The sequence below is a fragment of the Corvus hawaiiensis genome, chromosome 30 (assembly GCF_020740725.1).
Source record: "Corvus hawaiiensis isolate bCorHaw1 chromosome 30, bCorHaw1.pri.cur, whole genome shotgun sequence".
NCBI lineage: Eukaryota > Metazoa > Chordata > Aves > Passeriformes > Corvidae > Corvus > Corvus hawaiiensis.
In genome coordinates, this window is record NC_063242.1 from 4,674,409 (window position 1) to 4,695,515 (window position 21,107).

General features: G+C 38.8%; 2 protein-coding genes across 7 annotated transcripts in view; both read left to right on the plus strand.

The window, feature by feature from the left end:
• The window catches only part of LOC125318475, a 20,633-nt gene extending 7,822 nt beyond the window's left edge, over positions 1-12,811 (plus strand). For all 3 annotated transcript variants that reach the window (XM_048289225.1, XM_048289224.1, XM_048289226.1), the window contains 10 exons: positions 359-481; positions 1,882-1,924; positions 2,838-2,957; positions 3,327-3,441; positions 5,456-5,501; positions 5,800-5,859; positions 7,927-8,034; positions 9,055-9,130; positions 10,149-10,346; positions 11,146-12,811. In XM_048289225.1, coding sequence (XP_048145182.1) covers positions 359-481; positions 1,882-1,924; positions 2,838-2,957; positions 3,327-3,441; positions 5,456-5,501; positions 5,800-5,859; positions 7,927-8,034; positions 9,055-9,130; positions 10,149-10,346; positions 11,146-11,225 — 969 coding nt within the window. In that variant the 3' untranslated portion in view covers positions 11,226-12,811. The remainder of the gene's footprint in view (positions 1-358; positions 482-1,881; positions 1,925-2,837; positions 2,958-3,326; positions 3,442-5,455; positions 5,502-5,799; positions 5,860-7,926; positions 8,035-9,054; positions 9,131-10,148; positions 10,347-11,145) is intronic.
• Positions 12,812-14,863: 2,052 nt separating this feature from the next.
• Positions 14,864-21,107, plus strand: part of TEX10 (testis expressed 10) — a 55,814-nt gene continuing 49,570 nt past the window's right edge. For 2 of the 4 annotated variants that reach the window (XM_048289185.1, XM_048289189.1), the window contains exons 1-4: positions 14,864-14,927; positions 15,355-15,586; positions 18,260-18,448; positions 19,093-19,799. In XM_048289185.1, the coding sequence (XP_048145142.1) occupies positions 18,269-18,448; positions 19,093-19,799 (887 nt within the window). In that variant the 5' untranslated portion in view covers positions 14,864-14,927; positions 15,355-15,586; positions 18,260-18,268. Of the gene's footprint in view, positions 14,928-15,354; positions 15,587-15,709; positions 15,837-18,259; positions 18,449-19,092; positions 19,800-21,107 lie in introns of those variants that run through there. The other 2 variants (XM_048289186.1, XM_048289187.1) reach the window with 2 other exon arrangements.

The window sequence follows — 21,107 nt, forward strand, 5'->3', positions numbered from 1 at the left end:
CCTTTTTGGAGCTGCTTGGCAGGAACATAAATTCAAACGGGATTTTCCTACTTGACATGAAGTTTTTTGCTGTGAGCGTAGTCGAGCATTGGAACAGGTTGTTCAGAGAGAGGGGGAAATCTCTCTTCCCAGAGGTTTTTAGACCCAAGCGGGCAAAGCCCTATGCAACCAATTCAGCATTCAGAGTCAGCCCTGTTCTGAGCTGAAGATTTGGCTTTAGTTTCCTAAATTATTCTGTGATTCTATGCATAACCATTTTAGTAAGTTCTGTTAATGTATATGTAGAAGTTGATTTATCTCCCATGATTATTAACTGTGCTGGAGTTTTGTGATTTAAGGACTTGCATTTATTTTCTAGAGACAACATTATCCAGAGATAGCACAATCTGATGAAGTTAAGGGTAAAGGCTCTGAACTGAACAGAAGAGTTAGGCAAGTTGGATTAACAATTGAGAAGAAAGAAGGAAGAAAACAAATACAGGTACATTTCCCTTAAGAATTCCAGGAGCTTTATATTTAATAAAGAAACAAAGAATGTAATTTCCATTACAGTGGGCAGATTTACTTTGGATGGTAGGAAAATCTTGCTTTTTTAAACCTTTATTACAGGTGCTTTTTGTCATTTTAGTAATTCTTCCAGGATTATTCTGGACAAAATTTCCCTGAGTGCACAAATAATGCAAAATAGATATACTAATATTTAATCAATTCTCAGCTCTGCATGTCTGTAAAATAAGTTGTTTCATTGATGCTAGGAAACTGCCTTTATAACTTTCCTGAATAGTTTCTGCTTCGTTAGCAGCTCATGGCAATTCTCAGGGGAGCCAGGTAAAATTTCTGACAGTACAGATGGAAGTGTGGGAATCTGCAGATTGACATGAGATTATCAGCAGTACATGTGATTGCAGAAGCACCACAAGCTTAAATTCTTAGGAAGCTGCACCTTTAGAAATACATTCATGTGGAGATATCTTCATATTGCTCTGTGCTGATACTTGCACTGCAGTGGTATTTATAATACCTTTATGTGGACGGGATATTGGTGAAGTTTCTTCTTGAGGTGTACCTTTCCATGCTGGTTCATGACACCTTCTTGAGGTGCTCACTATTCTTCGTGGTACACATTAAATTTGTTTTCCCCATCAACTTCGATTTCTATCAGCATCCTGGAGGAAAAAGACCTGTGTTTCTTTCTGTGTGATACCATCACACTTAGGCTCAAGGATAAGAGCCTGCTCTGATCCTACCTTTTTCTGATAAAAAACAGTTATGGGAATATCGGAAGATCAGGTCAAGGGAGAACTGCTCTCTCTAGAGCTCCCTGCTCTAGAAGGGAGAGATTTCAGGCTGTCAAATCCATTCTGTCTGCATATCCTTCATTTTTAACCTCTGTTTAAAAAGAGAAGCAGCTGACTGTTGGCAGCAACTTTTTCACTTGACCTGCTTAAATTTCTTCTTGACTTGAGATGGTTATTTTACTTGAGATTTATATCCATGCATATGGAAATATTTACTTCCATCTGTATTTTGTAGACCTTTTTGTTTTTCTAGGTAGTTTATTACATCCATAGCAAATCCATTCTCTATTTAAGGAATTTTTAAACAAAGCATGTGTAACCTGGTTTAATTTTACTGCTATATCTTTTGAAACCAGCTGTTTAATTTTCTTTTTTTTTTAAGCTCTAGAAGAAATTTATTTGTGGTAAATAAGTGTCCAGGTAACTAATTTATTGACTTTTTGAATGTCCATTAAGGGATATACACACATGTGTTTTACACTACTGGTCGTATATTCTTAAAAAAAAAAAATTAATGCTGATGAAATATCTGTGGAATGATTTTATCCACAAAATAACTAACATAAATGGGTTTTATTTTTAGGTTGTTACAGGTGTTCCAACAATGAGGAGGAAATGGCAAGAATGTAAGTGTGCTCAGTGAGGTGTAAATTGTCCATTTCTAATTTGGTCCTCCTTTGATCTAAATCAGACCAGGGTAGTCCCTGCAGTGCCAGATACCAGCATTTTGGTGAACTGGACAAAAGGAGCAGGTTGGGGCTCTATGCTTGTATTTAATCTCCAGTTCAGAAAGCCATGCAGAATTTTTAAAGCACTGCCATACCTCTTATCTCTGGAAGAAAATTTTCTGTTTTACTAGGCATTGATACTCACAAAATTATAGGAATGTGGTATCAGTGAGACCTCCCCACTCAGTTTAATGTTTTAAAACTCATTGTAGTACAATGTTGTCCAGGTGGACAGACAGTATGACTACATGCCACTTGAGGAAATGGCTAAAACTTGCTATGAGACCTTCATTCTCATTGCATGAAAAATAAAGATTGGATTTGAAACTAAAGTACTTAATTTTAATGTATATCAGTATGTGAATGGTACCTTAAAATAGCTCAGTAGAAGTAACAAGATCATCTTGATTAGCAGCGTCGTACTCCAAAGAGGAAAAATAGCCATTTTGAATCTAGGAAAGTGGTTTGAAATAAATTGAGTCCTATTCAAATTAGATTCCTTGATTGTAACCTCTTGGTTAATGTGTCTAATTTTGCATGTGACTTTGTGGCATTCTACTACATTTATAATATTTACATATTTTAAGAAATGCATGTAATTATAACCAGGGCATAAAATATCTTAAATTTTGTTGCTGATTTGTAGTTAGTATTTAATATGCTGTCACATAATAATGCTTATAAGATTATTCTTGGTGTTTGTAAGTACTATTGCACAGAAACAGAGCTAGGTGAAATCAAAGTGCAGTAGTAGAACCATCCTCTATTAAGGTAATGTCTCTTGTGCTACATTTCAAGCGTGTTTGTTTAGTTTTCAATGCAGATGACAGCCCTTCAAAAGCTAAAGTTCAGCATGTGGATATGCCCCTTAGTAATGCAGAAAAAACAGATAATAAAAATAAAGATGGGGAACTGACAGACCCTACTGAAGGTAAGAAGGGAAATGGTTTCTTTTAATGTTTTTTTTTTTTAACTTTCACCAGTGCATGAGTTACTTACTCTGTATGTGCCTGTTCCACGTAGAGCTTCCACAGCTGAGTAACAGAGGTGAATTTGCACAGTTGTGTGGATGGCCTTGGGGTCTGTGGCAAAGGCAGGAATAATCCCAGTGTTTGTAAAGAAAACATTCTACTTCTACTGATTTTTTTAGGTTCTGTTTTTATTTTATTTCTTCACAAGATACCTTACTTCCACCCTTAGGTTTTATTGATGTTGTCTTTAGAAGTATTCTTTGTTTAGAATATTTTTTAAATTAAAACATTGGAAAAACATTACTTAGTATACTTTTTTATTGTTTTAGATGAAGATAATGTTCAAGAGGAGAATGAAGAAAGGCAGAAAGAACAGACAAAACCAGATGAAAATGTTGAACCTAATAATGCTATTGAAAGCAGCAAAGGCAACAATTCAGAAAGGTAAAAGAAACAAAAAACCACCACCTTCAAACCCACTTAAATTAACTTAAAGGAAAATGTTGTACATGACAATTATCTGTATTGGATTTGCATAGTAAAATCCATGTCTTCTGAAATTGTGCTCAGCTGTAAACTTCTGTCATCAACAGAAAACCTGGTGTATGTAAAGTGATCTCAGACTTTGCTCTGGATGCAATTGGCTTTCGTATTTAACTATTATCCTTAAGGTATAGTTGTCATGTGCTGCTGAAAATGTTCAAAAAGAACATTTCCTCATGGTTTAAAACTGCCTCTGTTACAGGTTCATATCAGATAATTAGGGTAGTAGATGAACTGATTTTGGAAGGGAAAGACAATCAGTAACGGCTATAACAATTGGGGTTTCTTCTTTGCAAATGATTTTGTGGAGGAACAATAAGTGTCCTAAAAGAATAATTGTGTTCTAAAATGCTGAAACCGTGCTTGGCTGCTTGTGAGCATCTTATTAGTAACAGCGCTGTGAGTTCAATTTGAGCTGTCAGCCTTTGTGTGAGGAGAACATCTCCAACATGGGTCATCTTTGTGCAGCACCAGGAACCACAGGAAGGCATTCAGTAAGGGATACACATGCATCAGCCCAAACGTAGGAGTTTTGTTCCAACAATTTAGTTACTTGGTTTTGCTCTTAATGACATTCCCTTGGAATGTGTTTTGACTTCAAACCAGTAATCTCTCTCCCAGACATGGAGGGCTAACACCTTCTGCTTGTAAAGGAGAAATTTTCATGTTCCTGACATTTTTGTAGGACCTGCCTCTCTGTGGAGCAACCATTATGGAAAACAATCAGTTGAAACCAAATTCAAGTCCAGGTTTATGAATCTTTGTGTTTATTTATTGGCTTTCAAATAACCAACAGTTCTGAATCAGAACTAGTTTGTGAAAACACGAAGAATAGGAAATGAATGAAAGCTCAGCTATCCACATCTGGAGATGCTGAGGTCTATTTCTACCTGGTACTGATCCTCATTGTGCAGTCTTGTTCTTTTAAATATTAAGAACAGCTTCCTTTGGAAAATCATTTAATGTTATTCTTTTAATCTGATTCAGATAGATCCTGGGTGATTATGAGCAGCCAGGTGTTTCGGTGAGAGACTGACTTGGAAGTTAGTTACTAAATTAGGACTTCAGCTTGTTACTTTACTATTTATTTTTGTGAGACTACTGAGAGATATGAACTCGATATATAGTTTCTTAAAAGAATTAATATCAGATTCTAATTGGCAGCAAGCAGCCAAATGATGTTTCCTCTTAAAGATTCTGTAATATCTATCTGAGAATTTCTGTGATTCCTTATTTCTTCGTAGTTAAGTTTCTGAACAAACAGTCATCTGAAGGTTTAAATTATTTTATCATCATCTGCTTTTACTAAACTTTTGATTCCTAAGAAACATTTCAAGGCAGACGAGGGCTTAGGCTTGGCAGTCATATGGTTTTGGTTAATTTAAGAAACACCCAGCCGCTCTCATCCCTGGTTCCTGGGCTTGCAAAGGGATAGAATGTATCAATAGTAGTTGTAATGGCAGAACAGCACAAATATGGCATAGGAATGTTTAGCCATGTGAATCTTTGTATGCCAGTATTTGTGTGGCTGCATTGTAAAACACTGATTTTTAATAGTTGAATTTTTTCAAAAGCAAGTTTGTGAAGTGCTGATAAAAATCCTACTGTAATTAGGAGCCTTGTCTTACTGCAATGCATACAAAAACCTTACAGCTATTACTACCAATATCAAGCTTTTTTATTAACTCTGGGTTTTAGAACTTACGTTCTAGATAATCACACTAAGAAAAAACAAACCCCATAAATAATTTTTCTGATGATCTGGAATGACTGAGATTTCTCTGAGGAAATAATATGTGACCTTTCTTTCAGAGTGTGTCAGAACTTCTGACGCACTCTGAAATTACCAGTTATTGGCTGGCTACACATTTTTGCTGGATCAGCCAACTGAATGTTTTATTTATTCTATTTTAAGGTGTGAGACCAATAAACAATCAGAGGAAGAAAACAAGGAAGCTGAGGTGAATATTTTTCTGTTAATGGGTTACTCCAGTTTCCAAATAGTTGGGGAAATAATTAATATATGATTGGCAGTCGTGTTTGCTTATTCAAATTAATATTATTGACAATAAATTAGCTACAAGTGACTAAGGCAAAACTATTGACAACAAAGTTTTTTCCTACTTTGTTATGAAAACCTATGTACACATTTCATAACAGCACAAACAATTTGAATATTAGAGTAACAATAATTACTACTGTTTATTTGTATTTACTGAATAGAATAGATCTCAGGACCTCTTTTTTTATGTTAAACAGCAAGAATTTACAGCAAATCCTGAAGAATTCACTAGTCAAGAAGAGCTGTTGGGTTATTTGGTGAGTGTTAAATCTTACCTTGCAAGGTAATTTTTGGAAAAAAAAGTAGAAAAAGAAATCACTGGTTTGCTAAGTCTAATATGTAGCAAGTAATGAAAGGCAGAATGTTGGCAGTCTGGTAATCTAACAGATTACCATTTTGCCAGAAAGCAGGATTCAGAATAAAATTAATGTCACTGAATTTATAATGTATCTATTGTTTCTCAAGTTTCTAGACATGTTTTTGCCAGTGTTGGTTTACTATCAGAGGAATGCCTTGTATTGAAAATCCTTTTTTTTCAACTATATCTTATCTTCACTCCTTAACTACATGCTTAGCTAATATGACCTTTTTAAACATCTTTTCTCCTTTGTTTCTGCAAGTGGTCTGTGATTTTCAGATGAGGAATTTGGAAAGATGGAATTCAGTAATGGAAGGAAGCAGAATGAAGACAAATATCAGAGATATGTAGAAAGGAAAGATGGGATTTTTAAGAAAAAAAATGCAAGTAGTGTATTTAAAACAGGGTTCCCCCCCTGCCCTGGCCCAAAGTGCCATAACTGCAAAACCTGTCTATTCCCTCTCTTAAATAAGTGTCAGAACATTACAGTTCTGTTCAGTTGTTGAAAATGTGTATTATGTACACATGCACACCAGTGATAGGAACAATAAGAGTGGAAAACTGTCAGTTGCCAGTTGTTAGACGTATCAACAACAGTCGTGGTCTTGCACACAGAAATGGTGATTTTCATAAAAGCACCAGTGACAAACTCTATGAAAATCTTTTACTGATAGTTGCTTGACTGATCTACTGCGTGGTAATTTAGGCACTATTGACTATCATAAAATGGTTTTTTCCTCTTTTTTTATATGGAATTATTAGGTGTAGAGGTTGCACCTTGTTAATAAAACTTGAATGTTTTGAGGGATCTTCTTGCTTAGTATGATTGTCCTCTGAGAAGAAAAGAGGACTGTTGGGAATTGATTAGAACAATGTTCTGTTTTGGAAAGTGTGAAAATCGTTCATTTTTGCATCTACAGTCATTTTTTCAAAAGCTGCACTAAGTGTTTCTGTTGTTGTTGGATTCAAAGGTTTCTGATGTAGTGGAAAGTAATTTTACAGGTATCTTTTTTGGACTTGCTGTTCATATTGTGTAAAGCTGTCCAATAATTATCCATACTATATTTCTTTTATTACCTCATAGCAAAATTATCCTTGCCACAGTTTAATCTTATTTTTCCAGATAGCTTTTGGCAAGATCTTCATTAAATATAACTTGTGCAAACCAGGAGAGATAAATACTATTCATGTTAAAATTGTAATATATCCCTATTACGCAGTCTTATATGAACTTAATGCTAGGTTTTTATTACTTCTTTTCCATTGTCTGGAGTGTTTAAAGGTGTTTGTTTATAATCCAGAAGACTTTGAGCTGTTAGGACACAGCTGGAGTTCTGTTACTTTGCCCCCAGAGAAGTGTTTTCAGCTGAACTTTCTTGGTATAGACAAGAGGGTGACACATGTAGCCCTCTCTGTGAGTGCTGTTGGTGCTAGAACTTGCTCCCCTAGTAGAGCTTCACAGCTTCAAGACTGCTTTTTCTGTAGGCTTTTAGGGAAGAAGAAGAAGGGTAATGTAAGGCAAGGCAGCATGTACTTTTAAATTCAGTAGCATTCTGGCTTTTTTCTCTGTTCTAGAGAAATGGGTTATGACTATATTGCCTCAGGGAAGGTGTACACATTCATTTGTATGCAGACGTCTTGGAAAGAGATCAAAATACTTAAGGAAAAAGCATTAGCTCCTATGTACTTCCAGGCATATTTTTGTGTAATTCCTTTTCAAATGATTGTGTTCTGTAGCTGCATCTTCCTTCTCTTAGGATTCTCTTTTATTCCACCTTCCTGCCCTCCATTTATGGGATTAAAAATAAAAACTCTATTCGCTTTGTAATTTCAGCCAAGTCTGACAGAAGGGTAGAGACATAGAGAAAATAAAGTTCCTGCAGGTTTGTTTATAAATTGTGATACTTCAGTTTTTCAGAGGAAAAATGTTTTATTGTGTGTTGTTTTCTTTTTTTTTTACCCCTAGCAAAGTTTTGAGATACTGAATGAAGATGATGCTTCATTTATCCTGAAAGTTACACAGACTCTCACAAACGCTCTGGTGGAATATCGTCAGCAGGCTGCATCAAACAAAGTAATGTGAATTTTGTTTTGGTTTTGTTCTACAAACCTGTAAATTCCTGTGATTGTGCATTTTTGTTAATTTAGATGATACAATAAAACAAAAATGCTGTGGAGACTGTATTGTAAGTTTTGCCTGTTAAATACATGAATTTTGGTAGTGATGATAGGGTTAAATTTTAGCTTTTCTGTTGATGAGTCTTAATAATTTCTGTTCAGTGGTGCTTGTTTATTTTTTTGTTGTTGGTAGAAACTAAAAATCATCTTGTCACTTTTTTCCCGTGCTTTTCCTTACATCTAAGTTTTTCTGCTGCTTTTGCCCCTTTTTAATTCTAACTTAAGGTTTTTGTCATCTCTACTGACTTGCCTAACACTCCTGTTCTGTATTCTGTTTCTGTTTCACCATGCAATCATGCATCAGTGACATGATTTTTTTTCTTATACAACTTCTGGTCATACTCTTTGGACTGTTGTTTTTGAGGTCTCCTTCTTCTTCCACTATTAGAAACCCAGTTTTTCCCCTCTCTGCTGTTACTTGTGACTGACTTATCTTTACACAGGCAGTACATATGGAGGTGTTTTGAGTACTTCTCTGAGGCTGCTGACATGTTACAAAACAATGAAGTTCTAACTGAAATAACTTCTAAACTACAAGTTGTGGAAGACCAAAATGTTTTCCCACATTAGGCCTTGTTAGTATTCTAAACTGTGGTCTTTCAACTGGTAATTTTTTAACTAAATCTTTTATTTTGAGTGCAAAATGCTTCCTTTTTAGATGTGACAAGTTGAGAATTAGGCTCAATGACTACCTCTTCATTGCCTAATACAGAGCTTTTTCAGATGTAGGGACATGCCATGGGCAGTGTATACACAGAAGTTATTAACCCAATGATTTGCAAAGAAATACTTGATTTTTCAGATTTGATAGCAGAAACACTGGTCTTTTATTTGGTTTGTGATCATTAAAAGTGTAGTAGTTCATTGTTTCAAGAGTTTGTCCTGATGAGATTCTAAACTTTTTTTGAACTCATAGGACCACTTAAATGCTGGATATAATGGAGAAGCAGCACTGGAGTATTCCACAGAACAGTCCAGCCTGACTCCAGCAGGTATTAGCGACTCTGACGCTGGTCATGTTGGCTTTGCAGTCTTTATGTGGGTTAATCTTAACGCTGAACCTTGCATAAATGATAGTAAGCCTTTTCTTCCTGCTTTTCTAAAAGCAGAGTTTAAGAACAGAATAAAGCCAGAGTCAAGTAGCATAAATTAATAGTTTTGGGTTTTTTTCACCATCCTCTACTGATATTAGAAAGGGAAGACTATTAAAAAACATTGATCCTACTTAACTGTAGAATCTGGGGAGAATTGAATTAGTACCAACTCTGACTTTCCTGTGTTCAAGGGCAACTGTTTCTAAGGAGACTTTGAAAGTTTCTCTGGCCTTTTTTTCCCCCCTGATTTTTTTTTCCCCTTCTTGGTGGAGGAGATGTTTCCTGCAGGTGTAGTTGAATCAGATGTTAGTAGAAAGTTCATGTGGTAGAGGATAGATAATTTTCTAGTATCTGAATACTGCAGCTACTTGGCTTTGGTACTTCTGAGAAATTTTTTCAAAGAATCCTGGATTTCTTGGAGGTCATTTCCTTCCAATACAAACAAATGGCTATTTTTCTTGAACCTAGGCAGTACAATCCTATGCTTGGAAAGGCAAGATAGCCAGAATACTAGTGAAGCTATTTTGTGTGATCTTTTTCTTTCTGTGTGGTGTCAATTTTCTAGTTTTTCTAGAAAGTTTAGCTTTTGAAAACCTCAGTTATTGCAATGCTAATAACAAAAATTGTGGTGACTTAGAATATATGAGATTTGAAACTTTTATTCCATTTTTGTAAGTGTAATGGAAATAGCTTTCACCTACCTCCCCACCGTTGTTTCTCCAGGATTTTCTGTAACTGGAAAGCATTCCTGACTCTTGGTTGTTTGAAAACGTAGCAAAGTTGGATGTGAACCGTACCAGCAATGCTGCTGTGCCAGACTGGAAATGCTTATTTTGAAAAGCCCTATTTAGAGAAATAAGTAATGTAGGCTCTGCAGAATCCTCTCTTACTGAAAAACAGTATTTCCCTTCTTTAGAATACTCAAGCAGCCGATCAGCTAAGCAGTTCTTATCAGTCCATGAAGATGAACCCCAAAACTTTTCAACTGGCTCTTTGGAAACAGCGTATGAGAACAACATCACGACTGAATTTTTGAACAGTGTAAGAAGTATGAATGCTGAGGAAGTTACTGCCACCCTACACAAAATAGCAGCCTCAAATCCAGCTTTCAGAGGTAATTTGCATATACATGTATACACACACAAACACACACATATATAAAAATATACATAACATCATCTATTAGCTCTGTGAAATATTAAGGACTTATATGGGTTGAAGAACTTTGAGGTATTAAGGAGGGCGGAAGAGACTTATTTTTTCCCACCCTTTAACTTTTGCAGAATCCAGTTTAGGAATGGTAATTCAGAATAGCTGCCTTCCCACAAAGGCATTAATAATTGCTGATTTTTTTTTTTTTAATTCTTCTCTCATTTGTGCATAGTAACATTTACAGTAAGAGAGACAGTAAACTAAACCCAAGCACATTATTATTAGAAAAAATCAGAACCTTCTCTGTGCTATAAGTGGCTAGTTTTGTGAATACCAACAGTGAAGGAAATTTTATTTACTGGTCCCTGAAGGAACTGTATTTGCACAGTAACATAGAAATAATAATGAATCAGAGACAAGTAGTCTTTCTTTTGCTTATAACTTTCTAGTAAGCGTTAGCTATTAAACCTTCCCACATCTTCAGTCAGCTACTGCTCTCTTTTCAGAAGTTTCCTGTGTACATTTCTAAGCTTTTCAGAGTGTGTTTAGAATCATAAAGGTTTAAAAAAGAACACTGTACATTGTAGGAAAGCTTACAGTTTTCAGACACATTCTGATTGTTCTCAGGTATTTTTCTTTTAATAAGGAAAGATCCAAAACTCATCTCAGCATCTGAATGTTTCAGTATAACTTGTGGTTTTAAGTGAATTTTATCATAAAATTGCTTATTTTCTGGTTTTGTTTGTTTGCCTTTAACTAAGGAATTGATATTCCGAATGTTATAAGGATCCTGACTGAAAGTGGAACTCTGAGGGGACCAAGCAATGGCAGCACACAGTGACATGGTAGTTAATAGAGAGAATATAGCAATGTTTTATATACTTTCTGTAAGTTTGTTGTTTTACTACATATGACCTCAATGGAGTTTATTTTGTTATGTTTAAGTTTCGTATAGTGGTTTTTTAATTAAATTAATAACTTGGTTTTGATATTCTTGTTATTTATTTCTCCATTTAGCTGAGAGTTCTGTATTGTGGAAAGGTTGTAAAGCTCATGTTCATTCTTTCCATGTTAAAACAGCTTTTTAAAACAGATAATTTGTTTTCTTCAGTATTATTAAATACTGTACATTGACAGTCTGATCTTTTTGTATTGTTGGTTCTTTTACAAAGAATTATCAGCAGAATGAACTACTGCACTCAGCAGTACAAATTCATCCTACAACAAATACTCAGAAGTTATTCCCTGTCGCTGCTGGGCCTGACTCAAAAACCTTTGTAATCAAAAACCCTTTCCCATATAAGGGTTATGAACAGGTCTCCACTTTTTTTTTTTCTTAATAAGACTAAAAAATAACAAAAAGTCAGTGCTGTCAGTCTAGTGCTGAGATGAGAAGTGCCTGGATTATTGCCAGTTTAGGGAACATAGAAGCTTCAGCAAAGTCAGTAGAAGTTAGGTATGTTTTGCAAATTTAGGGATATATCCCAATAGGTGTAACCAGGCTCTAGCTAAGAGGCACTGATGTGGTGGCAAAAGTATCTTTTGTCTTCTTTTATCCTACCAGTATGAGAATAAAATGAAAGCTGGCTTATACCATCCTTCAGGCTCTTTTAACATGAGCTTTTTTCCAACTAAAGTAGTACTGGTTTGGACTGAATGTACATGTCTATATATTAATGACTTCTACTTTTGTAGGATGGTGAAAAAAAGTTTTGAATGGTTAAAAATTAGTGTGCTTGGGAAAAAATATTTTTTTAAAGTGAAGTTGTGTAATTAAAATTCGCTTCCTGCTTGCGATGCTGGGTAGCATTCAGTGGTTCTAATTAAAGCTCTTCAGCTTTGCAGCCAAATACTGGTATAATTTAGACATGCTGGGGCCAGATGGCAAATGAACTTTTTAATGTTAACTTACAATTTTTTTTGAGATCTGAATGGAATTTGAGAATCCTCATTCTGATGGTTTCACATCTTAATACCATGGAATGCAAGATGCAGTAAAACTAAGGTGACAAAGCAACAACAAAATGTATTAGTTTTATTCTATGAACAGACACAGGAAGGAAAATACAGACAAATTAAAACAGTGTTTTAAAGAAACTCTGAGGAATTTCTGGAATGCATCTAAATCTGTTCTTATCAGAGGCAGAGATGGAACCAGAGTTCTTACAGTTCATTTACTCTGTATAGGAACAGTGTTAATGCCTGCTTACAGAAGGTGAATTTAATCAGTTAAAACTCTGAATTCTGAAAATAAAAATAGAAACATCTTTTTCCTGTTTGTTTTCAAAGTGCAGAACCATCTTTGTATTAAAACAATAAAATCAGAATATTCAGCTGTTGTAAATGGCCATCTCTGGGACAGCTTCTTTTACCTCTTACTGTGGAATTATTCCTAGTGGAAATAAAGTTACAATTAAGTTGAAATAACTTGGATTTGAGGTGGATTTTTTTGCTTGGGTGCAGGAGGAGCATGCTGAAAAAGAAAAGTAGTGTGCTACACTGAATCTGTAGCACACTGACATAAAATGGTTGAATGGTGTGCTGCAGCGTGCTGCTGTACCTCTCAAAGTCAGCTGGGAAGCCTGAACTGGGTAAGAGTCACGAAGTGCATGCTTCTGGAAATGTTTTCAAAGAACAGAGTCCAACATAATCTGTTCAGCTGTACAATTATTTTTATTTTTATTTTTTTCTTTCTTACCTGGTGCAAATAGAGGCTGAAAAAGCATTGTATTATTTTGTTCTTGTATCTGCCTCTGTTTTGTGATGGCTTGGTGTATTTTTATACTAATGGAAAACTGTATATTTGTTCCAAAACAGGGTTTAATGTTTTTCTTGTGCCAGTATTGCAAAGTAAGGAAAAAAAAGGCATTATCTTTACTGATACTATTTAAACAATAGTGTTGACTGTATTTAATATTATACATTCTGGTTTCTCACAGTAACAGCAAGGCAGACTTCTGAGGTAACTAGAGAATTAATAAAATTAAAAGTTAAGCAATAACAAGAAAAATTAAACCAAGAGAAAATTATTTTTCCTTTAAGCTTTATCTTGGTTTTAAACATCTTATTGAGACCAGAGAGCTTCGAGGAAATTATTTTTAACAAAAAGCTGCAGAACTCCTACTCCTCACAGAAGGCAAAAAGGGGAAAGGAGAAGGGTGTTCACAGGTTAATTGACAAGAAACGAAAAGTTTAGAGTGTGCAACTGCAGAGTTACTCCCTGGTGTGAATTGAGACTATCTCTGTTCTAGACAGGTATGCAAACACCCTCGTCGTTTGTTGTTTTCTGGGTCTCCCGGAATTTTGCACTCTCTTTCTGATATGGGAATTCATTACCCCTTTGGAGCAGCGAGCTTTATCTAGGTACACATGTACAGAAGTGCGCAGCATGCCTGGTGGTTTATATGTGAAATAATAACCTCCTACACGTGAAATAATAGTAATAACCTCAAACGCCAATGCTGACTCTGCAGTGCCTTCACTGGAAGAATCAGTCAGTTAGGTTGTAAAAAACATCTGAGAACACTAACCCATGACCCAACACCACCATGTCAACTAAACTGTGGCACTTCTGTCTTTCCTTAAACACCTCCAGCAACAATGACTCCATCACCTCCCTGGGCAGTCCATTCCAGTGTCTAATCACCTTTTTCTGTGGAGAAATTCCTCCTGATGTCCAACCTAAACTACCCCTGGTGCAGCTTAAGACTGTGTCATCTCATCCTGTCACTGATTGCCTGGGTGAAGAGGCCGACCCACAGCTGGCTGCACCCTCCTTTCAGGTGGTTGTAGAGAGCGATAAGGTTACCCCTGCATTTCCTTTTCTCCAGATTAAATAACCCCAGCTCCCTCAGCTGCTCCTCACAGGACTCGGGCTTATCTCAGTACTGGTTATCATTAATGCGTTCTTGTTGTCTGCTGTGGTGCTAGTGCAGCCCCACTTCAGGGGAAGGGGCACTGACACAGAACCACAGAATAAACCAAGGTGGAAGAGACCCACAAAAATCATCGAGTCCAGCTCCTGGCCCTGCACAGGATACCTCAGAATCAGACCATGTGCCCGAGAGCATTGTCCAAGCACTTCTTAAACTCTCAGGCTTAGTGCTGTGACCCCACTTCCCTGGGGAGCCTGATCCAGCCTTTATCCGCTGGATGAAGAACCTTTTCCCGATATCCAACCTAAACCGCCCGACACAGCTTCAGGCCATTCCGTCGGGTCCTGTCGCTGGTCACCACAGAGAAGAGATCAGCGTCTACCCCTCCTCTTCCCCTCTCGAGGAAGATGTACACAAGAAAAGCCATATCCCGGACGAAGCCGAACACTTGGCGCCGCGTTCCCGCCGGCCAGGGGACCGGTGGGACCGGCGGGACCCCCGAGGCCGCCCCGCCTGCAGGGGGCGCCAGCGCGCGCGGCCGCGGCGGAAGCGCGCGTCCCCTCGGCGGGCGGGGCGGGCACTGGCGGCGCCGCTCACGTGGGCGGCCGCTTCCGGGCAGGCGCTCGGCGGGGGCGGAAGCGGGGCTGGCGCTGCCGCGCGCGTGGTTGGTGAGTGAGCGAGCGGCCGCGCGCGGGAGGAGGAGGAGGAGGAGGAGGTGGAAGAGGAGGAGGATCAGGATCCCGATCCCGATCCCGGCGCGGTCCCTATCGGTCCGTCTCTGCTCGCGGGGGCCGCCGCGCTCGCCCTGCCCCTGCGCCAAGGGCCGCCCGCCTTTTGTGCGACCCGCCCTCCCCTCACGTTCCTGCGCCAGGGAGGCGGCGGGAAAAGCGGGAGCCGCCGCGGCGCGGGCCGGGCGCCGCTCCCGCGGAAAGCGGCGGCATCGGCTCCGCCGCGCGCCGCCGCCCCTGCCCCACCTCCCCCGGCGGCTTCTCTCCGCCGCCGCTCCTGCCTCGCCCGCCGCCGCGGGGGCTCCCGGGGGCCGAACTCGCGGCCTCCCCGGCGCCGGGCCGGCACTGACGCGCCTTTATTTAAAAGCCTCGTAGAGCGACTGGAGCGGGGCGGAGGGAAGCGGCGCTCGGAGAACGAGCCGAAGGATGTCCCGGGACGGCGAGGAAGGCAGCGTGACGGCCTAGACCCGCGGGAGGAGCGGCCGCTCCGGCGCTCGGGTACGGCGTGCGCGGCGCGGGGTCGGGCGGTGCGGTGCGGTCCAGGTGGCGGCGGCGGGGGATGCGCTGCCGGCGCGGGAGCCGCGCGGAGGTGATCGCCCGTAAGTATAGCTGTCCTGTGCGGGGAGAGAGCTCGCCCGGGGGGAAATCTTTATCAGATCGGCGGAGTTAGTTAGGGCGTGTGCCTTGCTTTCGGGTTTCTCAGGATTTTCCTGACGGAGCAAGGTAATGAGTTTCCCTGAGAATGCCGCCTGAGAGCTGCGAGGGAGTAAAACGAGAATCTTTTGGTTTGAAAAGACCTCCAGGATCATCGAGGCTAACCTGTAACTGAATATTTTCACTGAGCCTGAGGTGAGGGTGGCTGAGTGACATCTAAAGTGGTGTCTGAAAAGCGCTGTATGCTGCTTTATGTTAAAGGAATCCTGCATCGATTTAAGGTTGTTTTGATGTTTTGAGTTGTAAAAACCGTGTTAGTGCTTAAACTTTTAGGTGCACTTAGCTCAGTCCTGTTGCAGGAGGGCCAGGGGAAAATACACGGAATCATAGATTAGTTAGGTTTGGAAGGGCCCTCTGGACATCATTTAGTCCAGGCCCCCCTACCAAGGCAGCATCACCTAGAGCAGGTGACTTAGGAATACATCCATGGCGGTTGGATTGTCTCCGGAGACTTCCCTGGGCAGCCTGTTACAGTGCTCTGATACCTTCAAAGTAAAGAATTTCTTCTTCATACTGAGGTGGAACTTCTTGTGTTTTAGTGTATGGCCATTGCTCCTCAGCCTGTCACTGGGCACCACTGAAAATAGTCTGGCACCATCCTCTTGGCACCCATCTTTGAGAAATTTAAATGCATTAATGACATTCCCTTTCAGCCTTCTCCAGACTAAACAGGCCCAGCTCCCACAATCTCTCCTCATAAGATGCAGTTTGTGTCAAAAGGCAGTTGTTCTAGCAAGAAGTTTCATTAAAATAGTTAAATAATTTCAGCAGCTGTTTACAGTTTTGTCTGATGTCTTACTGCGTAGCCACTGTGGTGTTTACATGACTTCGGTTTGGTAAGGATTTTATCTTTTGATCTAGTGTGGTACATAAGAATTGGAAATGGATAAGCTTAGATTACCGGTCATTTCCAGAACATTTACTGTGAGGTAAGATGCACTGCTTTTAATAGGAGAAAGGATATTTTACAGGCCTCCTTCTTTGAAAGAACGTAATTGACTCTGTTCGGGTGTGTGCACACCTGTATTGTGAAGTTTTTAATGTTAATTGGGAGCCAAACGTCTACTCTTGTAAAAGTAAGCCTTGTTAGTGGAAATAACTTTTACATCAAAAGCTTCTAGCTATTTCTATGTATCAAGTAGTGAAATTCTTGTAATTCTTTCCTAAAAGATACATATGGTAAAAATCAAACGTTTATAAAGGCATGGTTGTTACAGTTGGACACTAAAGGACCTTTTTATTTTGGCACCAGACTCCAAGCTTTTTAAAAGCCTTTTGAACTGATAGGTTACTTATGCCAAATTTGTACTGCAGTTAAAGTGGTCTTGCATATAGTTTTTTAAGCTAGTGTGTGAAAAGCAGAAATTAAGTTGTAGTCAAATGTGTGTGTAATCAGTTGTTTAAATTGTTTTAAAATAATAGGAAATGAGTTCATTTTAAAACATTCTTTAATGATTTTCCTGTTGATATGGAATATCAACTATATTAAATACTCTAGTACGGCACAAATTTCAGCTTGAGGTCCATTGGGAAAATCAGCTGTAGGAATGATGATCACATCCACCAGAAGAGAATCATTGTTTGAATAGGTTATTTAGAAACTTCTGGGTTTAGTCAGCTGTGTTGTTGGGGTTTTTTTTTAATTCAGGTTTTTTTGTGGGGAGAGGGTGGTTTGTTTGGGTTTTTTTGAGAGGATTAAATTAAGGAATCTATGGTGTAGTGTTTGTTGGGCCTTTTCAGTGTGATGATTTTTTTTTTTTTTTTAACCTGATAGACGTAAGAGTACTTCAGTATCAAAACAGAACAAAACCAAAAGCCCATTTAGAAACTTTGGGGGTTTTAATTTGTTTTGGTTATTGTACTTCTATTCCAGCATGTCTGTACAACTTACAAGTGTAGTGACTCAGATACCTTATTTATTAATACTTATATTATTAAATGTGTCTTTGTTTTCCATTCTTTTTACTCTATATTTGCCCATTTGACCTCTTCTCTCCCACTCACTTCTAATTATTTTTAAATGCGCAGGCTGGTTTGTTCAGTGTGTAGTGAAAGTTTTCGTAGGTTTTTTGTGTCCCTTTACTGGTGAAGGCTTGTTTAAACCTATGATTGTACATGTGCAGGCTGTGTGCTGTTAGTGATGAACTTGATAAGCGATGTGCAATTGAAAGGGAACAGTTTGCTGAGCTCCTTGGCTTGACAAGAGTCAATTATGTAAAAAGTTGCTTTGTTGGCAGGAACTTTTTAAAACAAAACCAAATCAGCAACTTAACTCTTGATAAAGCAGTGGCAGACGCAGATATCGGCATGCTTTTTAATAAAGTAGTTCTCAGAGCAAAGATGGCCAAAGGAGCAGCAGAACATTTTCTGGTCACCAGAACAGTTGCATGGAATCAGCCTGCATGTCTGTTTAGTCTAGCATCTTGTCTCAGGAGTGAACACTCCTTTATGCATAGACAAAAGAATAAAAACAGTAGCCATTGTTAGGAAGTTGCTGCTCTTTGGTGGAAAAACTGCTTTTGTTGTGTATTTAATCAAATTAAATTATCTTTTTGCAGAGAAGCAGAATGACTAAAAAAAGGAAACGCCAGGAGGATTTCCAGAAAGTGAAGTTAAAAGTTGGGAAAAAAAAGCCTAAACTAGAGAATGCAACTGATACTACCTTCAAAACAAAGGCCATACAAATTCCTGAGCAGCTTAAAGAAGATGGAGTGCTTCCTACGCAAAATAGAAAACTTAACATAAAGGTATGCTGGGATGTTACATTCTGAAATGAAAACTTAACATAAAGGTATGCTGGGATGTTACATTCTGAAATGACAGAAAATTACTTGCCTTCTATGTAGGTTTACTGCAATTTAGGAAAAAAACTGCAAAAACCCCTGCATTTAAAAAAAAGTAAATGCAGCAGGATATCTGAATGCAGCCCCATTTTAAAAGAATCTTGTATTTCTTTGGGGGGTGGATTTGTTTTCCTTCCTTTGTGTCATTTTGTGTCTCTTGCAGCTCTCTGCTTAAACTGAAGAAGGTTGTTCAGGCTGCAGTTTCGTATTTCTGCTTTTGAGAGCAAGAGTGACAGGACTTGCCTTTGGTCATCCCTCTGTTGAGTCAGTAGGGTTGTGCATAAACTTAAGAACAAGACCTAAGGACAAGTCATTACATCTTGTTTTTCCTATCACTGAATTCTGATTATTTGTTCATTGTTGTGCTATGAACTAATACCATGTTTGTTCTAAACACATTTTGCTGTTATGAACAGCAGTACGTTGTAGAAATAGATTCTGTATTTTTAAGCATTTAAGGAAAATGTGCAGAAAATAGGCGGGGGGGGGGAAGTTTGAACAGCTTAAATTAATAACAATGGCAAGTGTATATGTTTGTTTCCTTATAGGATCTGCTCTCACAGATGCATCACTATAGTCCTGGGGTTAAGCATAATGCACTTCTTGGACTCAAAGAACTCCTGTCTCAGTATCCCTTTGTAATTGATGCACACCTTTCAAGTATAATAAGTGAGGTGGCAGCCGTGTTTACAGACAAAGATTCCGGTGTCAGAGGAGCAGCTGTTCACCTGCTGCAGTTCTTGGCTTCAAAAATAAGACCGGAACAGATTGCTCCATTTTTTCCTTTGGTAAGTGCCCATCTCTCTAGTGCCATGACTCATATCAGTGAGGGAATTCAGGAAGATTCATTGAAAGTCTTGGACGTTTTATTGGAAGCATACCCAGCTCTTCTTACAGACCGCAGCATTATATTGTTGAAGAATTTTGTAGAGCTTATTTCTCACCAGCAACTCTCAAAAAGACTGAAAAGCAGGGACAAACTTTCCTGGATGCTCTCTGTTAACCCAAATCGCAGAGTAACTTCTCAGCAGTGGAGGTTGAATGTACTTACCAGGCTCAAGAAGTTTCTCCAAGCAGTGGTAGATGGATCCAGTGATACAGAGGATGAAGGGCTTCAAGAGCAGAAGGACAACTCTCATTCTGTGAGGAACCCAATATGTATTAGTTGGAAGCTCCATGCAAATAATCAACAACATATACAACTGTTTGAAAGTGGTGGCTTACGACCAAAGATCAACTCATCATTTAGACTGAGGTGAGAAAATGTTAACTAGTTTGGGAATTAATATCAACTGCGTGATCACAATTTAATTTTTTATTGTGGGATTGTCCCTTAGCCATATTTTAGGACACTTAGTGTAATGTCTTACTGCAGAGGCTTGAAAATACAGAAATACTCAGCAGGTAACTGTGTTATGTGTATATCATGAACTTTTCCATTATAAAAGCTTTATTTTATGCTATTAATAATAATTTTGGATTACCAGCTCTATTGGGATGTTTTTGGAATGCAAACTGACAGCTTGTAGTCTCTTGCAGGATATCAAACAGACCTAGGAGCAAGTAGGCAAATTTCTTTACATGAAATGTAAACTTGTTTGTGATAATGAATTTTACTGAAATTTTGTGCTTTTACCTTCAAGAGTCTGTCATAAACTTAGGAGTCTGTTATCTTTGACTATAGTTCCTTTTAAAAAGGACAGCACGATGAGATGTGTCTGGTGGTATGAAGATCTGCTGAGTTTCCAATTCTAGATATTTCAATCACTTCACCAGTTCGTATATTCACTGTGGATGAAAGATGTCTCCGCTGAGACATGCTGATGAATATGAAAGGAAGTGTAGTGTGCTTAGTCACAGGAAGGTTTGTGTGGGTTTTGGTAGTACTCTAAACAGATGTGAGCTGAAGTTAAGGGAGAAATAAACAACTGTTTTTGTTTCTCTTCCTCCTCTCTGATTCACCCACTAGAGGGGAACCTCCCACCTCACTTTATGGTACTTTTTGAATGTTGGCATCCTCATATGCTTTACTGTGGATGTTGCATGTCTGCTGCCAGGAGACCTGGAATGGTGACTTTAAAAATGGAAGCAGTTTAGCTGTTACACAGCTCTGTTCTCTGTAGATACCAAGGTGGTTTGAAGAGAAACCACAATCCTTGTTTTACTGCTGGAGAAGACTGAATAAGAGGTAATAAAGCAGGTGTACCAAATTCATCTAGGAAGTCAGTGGCAAAAAAGGGTATAAAACTCACTGCCTACTCCATTGCTATGTCCATCTTATCTCTTTGAAGGAATGAAGGGCAGAAGAAGAGGTGTTGTCTTTGAATACCACAGGTGTTGATCTGAATTGGCAGGTGTTTTCCATCTCTGTCGGGGAGAGACAGACATCCATTCCTACTCACCTAGGTTTCCTCTTTGTAGGTAGCATATTACCTGTAGTAGGTATAGGAGGCATATTAAGCTAAGTAAAATGTGCAGTGTATTCTCCTAGAAGTGGTTGTCAGCCTAAGTGTTCAGTCATGACCAAGTATCTGCTGCAGGTAAAATTTTAGCTGGCAACTAG